At 34.0% G+C, this 6435-nt stretch overlaps 1 protein-coding gene across 1 annotated transcript; it reads right to left on the bottom strand.

Annotated features, from left to right (window-relative positions):
* Positions 1-2598: 2598 nt before the first annotated feature.
* Positions 2599-2772, bottom strand: LOC113176296 (keratin-associated protein 19-9b-like). Its single transcript, XM_026380760.2, has one exon. The coding sequence runs from the start codon at positions 2770-2772 to the stop codon at positions 2599-2601; it is 174 nt and encodes a 57-aa protein (XP_026236545.2).
* Between the last annotated feature and the right edge of the window lie 3663 nt (positions 2773-6435).

Consider the following 6435-nt stretch of genomic DNA (forward strand, 5'->3'; position numbering starts at 1 on the left):
TTGTCATGACAAAAAAAATATTTTTTATTTATATGACTTTCCACAAACAGTTCAAATGTGAAGTTTTTGTTTGTTTGTTTGTTTTTGTTTTTTTCCTTGTGGTAACTTGTACAATTGTTTGAATTCATGTCTATTTGATCAATTTTTCTATTTTTTATTCACAATAGTACTTTTTATTCCACACAACAGACCAATTAGTTGTAGTAATTTTTATTGACTAATGTATGTCAATTTTCGTATAAGCAAAAATAAAAAATAAACTATGAACAGCCATAGTATACTCATCCTCAAATTTATGACACAGGGAAAATCATGCTTCCTCTATACAAACACTATCCTCCTATGTTTTATTTTCTAGCAATCTCCAGTTTTCCTTTAATTTCATCTTAAAAGGTACACTATGGGACTCATAAAGCAATCTTTTAAAAAATCTTCATGAGTGAAAATATGTACTCCCTAAGTTAAAAATTTTTGCTGGATATTTTGGGTGCAAAATAAAAACTCATTATAGAACTGATTGAAGAGGCTGTTTGGTTGGAGTCAATGTGTCTCTTTCTAAGATTTTCTACTTTTATATCATCAAAGGAACGTTCCATGACAACATTTATCTCTCAGTGGATGAACTCATTGTTGAACATGCACCTTTGCAAATCACTTGGGACCTGTAATACCACCTGAAATTCATGCATTTTGTTCAGAGACAATGGAAATCATTCAGATAGGACTGAACGGGGAAGACTCAGCATAGGCAAGAGTCAATGATTTTTCTCTGGAACAGATTCCAATATAGTAAGAATGAGAAAGAAATACCAGTGCTCAATTGGAATTGGAAGAAGACACAGAAACATTAATTCATAATCAACTTCTAAGTTTTTAAATAAAAAGAAAATTTAAAAAGATCTTATCTCAAAACTTACATAGCATATGCTACAGTCCTGAAATAATCAGAAATGTTGGGCAAGATAGAGAAATCTCAGACTATCTGATACTTACGGCTGCTGCAACAAGTACCACAAAGTGGTAAGCTTAAAACCACAAAATATTGCCAGACACAGAAGCACATGCCTATAATCCCAGCAATTTGGAGGCTGAGGAAGGAGGATCGCACATTCAAGACCAGTCTTGGCAACTTAGACCCTGTCTCAAAATTTAAAAAAAAATTTAAAAGGCCTGGGGTAGAGTAACTCTAGGGTCAATCCCCAGTATAAACATATACAGCAAAAATTTTGCCTTCAAACAATAATTCTGAATGCTAGACTTATGGAATCAAGATGTCAAGAAAACGACAATGTTCTTTTCAAAGATCATGCAGGAGAATCTGTTCATGTCTGTCTTTTAGCCTCTATTTGTACCAGAAGCCAAGATTTCCTTGACTAGTTGACATCTCACTCTAATCTCTCCTGTGTAGTCACATGGAATATGACTAATGTTATTAGTCAACTGGGGTCTGAAAATACAGTACAGTACAGTACAGTAGGCTATTTTGAGATATAGTAACTTTTAATAGAGTATATATTTATATTCTATTTTAATATTAGTTACTATTGTTGATATCTTATTGTTATAAATTGCCTTTTATCATAGGTATGCATGTATAGGGAAAAAAAAAACAGAATATTCAGAGTTCGGTACTATCCATAATTTTGGGTATCCATCAAAATATTCCTCACAGGAAAGGGGGAGGCCATTGTGCATTAATCACATTTGATTAAGGGCACATATTTCTCTAGTATGACCTCATTTTAACTAATTTGATCTGCAAAATATATACTTCCAAATAAAGTCCCGTTCTTATGTTTTCAGAAGTACCCAAATTTTGAGATAACACTATTCAAACTATATTATTCTTATTTTGTAGGGTCAAAGATTGTGTTAGGGCAAATAGAATACAGCAACAGACTTCTACAACTTTGACTTCCAAGGAGGCCCCCAAAGTCAAGAGGTTCAGATGAATTCCCTCTTGAACATGCTCAGTTCAGAAAGAAATATCTATAAGAAAGATGATTTTCCTTACATAGCATTAAAATTTTTAATAATTCATGACTGTATTGAAAATAAAAGATGCTGCTGAGAATTTAAATATTATAAAGAATGTTACTATTCTAAGTACTATTAAGTCTGAATTTATTTAGTTATGTGGAATATCATTACAGTATGAAAAAAAGTGTCAAAACAGCAAAATTGATCTGACGCAGTTAGTTACTTGCTTGTATTTTTATTGATGTTCATTTCTAATCTATACTATTACCAAGTAAAAATTCCATGGCAGAAGTAATTTTAATTAAAAAATTCCTTAAAATCCATTGTACTTAAAAGTATGAAGAATGACACCAGATATTATGTATTCAAAATGAAAATTTATTAGAAGAAAACTCCAGAAATGTTACAGAAGGGAAAGGCAGAGAGCCAACCCATCACAACTAATAAGAGTTAATGAAGTTCAAATTGAACAGTTGAATCCTTTAACAGAGACATGGATTCCCATGGTTGCAATGGCATCAATGCATGGTGATATGATCTTAAAAATAGAGAGAGAGAGAGTACTATAGAATTAAAATTTGAGAAACATTCTGAGTTCAGCAGTAATGCCAAACTTTTTCAGTAAAATCCAGATGAATAGTATCCTCTATAGAAAGAGGGATGGAAGTAGCCATAGCCATAACCACCATAGCCCCCAAGGCCATAGCGGGAACCATAGCCATAGCCCAGGCCACTGAAGCCACCAAGGCCATAGCCCAGGCCACCATAGTAGTTGCCATAGTAGTAGCTCATTGTGTCAGGGGCTGAGGACTGGGTCTGAAGTTGAAGGTGAGCTTCCTGAGAATGGATGTCACCCTGTGTCCTGGACTTTTATACTTTTTCAGTGCAGCTGTGGCAAACCACAACAAAGGAGGGACATTCTCTTTAAATATCTCTCCATGATGAAAAACAATACTAATAAGACATACCTGTCTTAGGTGTAGTTCCAAGGATAAGTGGGAACATTTTTCCTTTGAATTTGGTTTAATATTCCTTACCCAAAATTCATTTTGATAATGTTTTTAGTGTCCGAGCTGATTTTTAAAATTTACTTTTACATTAAAATTGAATCTTTCTAATTTTCTTCCACTAAGTAGATTTCTTTTGTTTTCTGAAGTTTTTTTTTTAAATTGTCACATGATAGTTTGTAGCTTTTACTGTTCCCTAAATAATTTAGCCTCTTCCTTTTGTTTAAAATTAAATGATTAAGTCATTAAGAAACAGAAGTGTTTATAATCAATTAGATGACAGAGAACATTTATTCACAAAAACATGGGCAATTCACAATCACCCTCCTTATTGGATATTCTGTGCTGTGACCTCATATCCACCTATGTAAATACTAAAACTCTATAAGAATTTTGTAAATACTTGTAAATACCAAATTCTATAAGGGAATAGATCTGCTCTAGCACAAGAGAGCACAGTTTTCTTCCTATGATTCCCTTGCAGGGACATCCTTTCTGTTTAAACGTGATGTCTCATATTTCTTAAAACTGGAAGTTGATATCTTTTTCACAGATATTTTCTCTTGTGGAAAAATATATCTTGTCTTTACATGATTTTTACCCATGTTATCCACAACTCTAGTGGCCGACTACAGTTGCTCACCTTTATCTAGTAGAGATATCTAGTAGAGATAGGTTCTAGGACTTCCAGTGGATGCCAGGAACCAGATAGTACCAAACCCTACTCATACATACATACTTATGATAAAGTTTAATTCATAGATTAAACATGGTGAGAGATTAACTATAACTCTTAATAAAATAGAACAATTATATCAACATATTTAAAGTTACATAAATATGATTTCTCTTTCTCTCTTGAAAGAGTAAAATATTAATATTTTTAGATCACAGTTGGTCCTGGGTAATAGCAACTACAGAAAGGGAATCCTCAGGTAAGGGGGATTGTATTCTAAATTCCTTGCCCATTTCACATTGACACCTGGTGGTCAAATTCCTTTGTGTTTTACTTTTTATTTATTTATAATTCCAATGTAACATGTTGATTCTCCAAGACTCAGACATTTGACATGAAGTTACTGGTGGAGCAGGGGATTCATGAGACCCTAACACTGACCTTACAGAATCTCTCCAAGCCAGTAGGAACTCCTGAGCAAAGATTGCCTTTAAAGAAGGCCCATGTCGAGCAAAGCTACTGCATCCAGCCGTTGGCTGGTGGCTGTCCTAGAGAGTGTGTCTTGGCTCCAGTCCTGTCCTAGACCCTGGCAGCACTAGCATCTTGTCATGCTCCTAGGCAGTGACTCCTTCTTGGAAGAGTAATTTGAGAGAGGATCTCCATGTCTATCACACATATCCTCCAGTTTGAATACCAACAGATGGAAGGTACAGTCTGACATCAGATGGCAGAGGCTTAGCATAACACCTTGGAAAAGCAAGAGTGTGTATATGTTGTGTGTTTGGGACACTCTTATAAAATCCTTGAAAATGTTATGTTATAGATAAAATAGTAGGCATTCCATACAGAATACTTCAAATTTTTTCATTTGAAAAGGAGCAGGATAAAATTTTAGATGATTCCTAAACACAACACCTTCTTCTTGAAGATCAATTATATAGAAATAATTCATTATGCATTAATAATGAAATAAGGGGTAAAGACATTTATTTCACAGCCAGTACAAAATTAGAGTGGTTTATATGGATTTTCAAATAAGGTAGGACTGGGTAGGATCAGGAGTTAGGAAGGGGTGGGGACATGCCACGATGCCAGGAGCAGAGGCAAAACCGGGTGGCGCGTCACAGAGCAGCTCACTGTTGGTACAGCAGTCGATAAAAACGTAATTGAAGATGATGAAGACTTTGGAAACCCGTCAGGGAGGACCTGATTGATTTTTAAGCTGAGGATTTTGTGCTTAATTACCTCCTTTTTTTATTTCAAGGGAGGGAAGGACCTGATGAAAGCAACATTTTAGAATTCCATTTTGATATTCAGGGTGGATTCTGTGTGAAATATCGAGAGTAAGAACAGTTTAATGACATGGCTAAAAAGAGCCCAAACTACGTTTGTTGTAAAATGAATGGACAGGAAATATTGGACCTAAGTTTCATTATGAAAAATCAAATATATAATATATATATATATATATATATATATATATATATATATATATAATCAGTGAAAGAAAAATTATTTAGTTGCATAGTCTTTACTATCAAAATATAATATTTAACATTATAACATTACTGTCTTTACATTGGTAAATAATGTAATGACCTATGAATTTTCTTTAAATTTATTTAAAATGTTGAAGACCTTCATAAATAGTTCAATATACATACTAAACTCCACTGCACCTGACATATACTCTATTCAAAATCACTTACAGGATAAAAAATGGAAATAATTATATACTTAGGTTTGGAGTCTAATTGTATTTCAGAACCTAAGGTATTAAAAGCCAGCTTTAAATAATCAGAAACACAGTGTCAAAATACAGTCTCAAATCTAATTTTGGAAATTCTATCACCCACAGGTGTAAATAATTTCTTTAGCTGCTCATGAGGCAAGTTGGATGATGTTTTCTAAATATCTCCTTAGATGTTCACCCTGAGTAGATGTGAAATAAGTTGACTGAAATAGTAAGGAATGATAGTATTAAAAATTTTAATTTTAAGTCTCAAATTAAATATATAATATATATAAATATATATATATAATAGTATAATATATATAAATATATATAAGAGTATAAATATATATATAAAATATAAATCTAAATTTTCTAAATTATCTGTTTTTTCTTCATTTATAATGCACTTTTTCTCTTTCCCTAGTCTTGTTATTGTCCCTTGCAACCCAGTTCTCCAGTGGCTTTAGATCAATATATTTCCCTTTTTTCAACATAGTTCTCAAGGAGAGCTGTAGATGTTCAGGGAATACAACTAAAGAGAAAGGGGACTGGCTGGAAAATCCTTGAACTCTTCTCCTCCTTTGCAGGCTGTCCTAGAGACTCTCATGACCCCAGGTGTGTAGCCTAGGTGGACTGCTTCTCAGGGTCCATCAGCTGAGTTGTCCCTGGGCCACACAGTCAAGAGTCCTTGCCCAGGCAGTGTTCCTGAGCCATGGAGAACCAGCTCACCATGGGTCCTGGGCTTCTGGTATCTCTTGCTGTTGATCTGCAGGTAATAAATCTACTTCAAATAACTCATTGCCCACATGGGTCTCTCTCACTAGGCAAAGAACAAGCTGCACACCGGTCTTTATAATGTTCTCAAAATTCATGGAACCTCGGAATCTTCACGTTTCCTTCTCATCACACATAGGATAAGACCAACCAATCATTTTGAAATGGTTCTCCTTAAAATGAGTTTTATTCTAACCATCAAGCCTCAGCAGAGAGGAGAAGAAGTATGCTATTCTTTATTCTATATGTATTTCTTTATTCTC

The sequence above is a fragment of the Urocitellus parryii genome, chromosome 2 (genome assembly GCF_045843805.1).
Source record: "Urocitellus parryii isolate mUroPar1 chromosome 2, mUroPar1.hap1, whole genome shotgun sequence".
NCBI lineage: Eukaryota > Metazoa > Chordata > Mammalia > Rodentia > Sciuridae > Urocitellus > Urocitellus parryii.

Excerpts from the sequence above, each read along its gene's own strand:
- LOC113176296 (XM_026380760.2), bottom strand. The coding sequence starts at position 2,772 with ATGAGCTACTACTATGGCAACTACTATGGTGGCCTGGGCTATGGCCTT.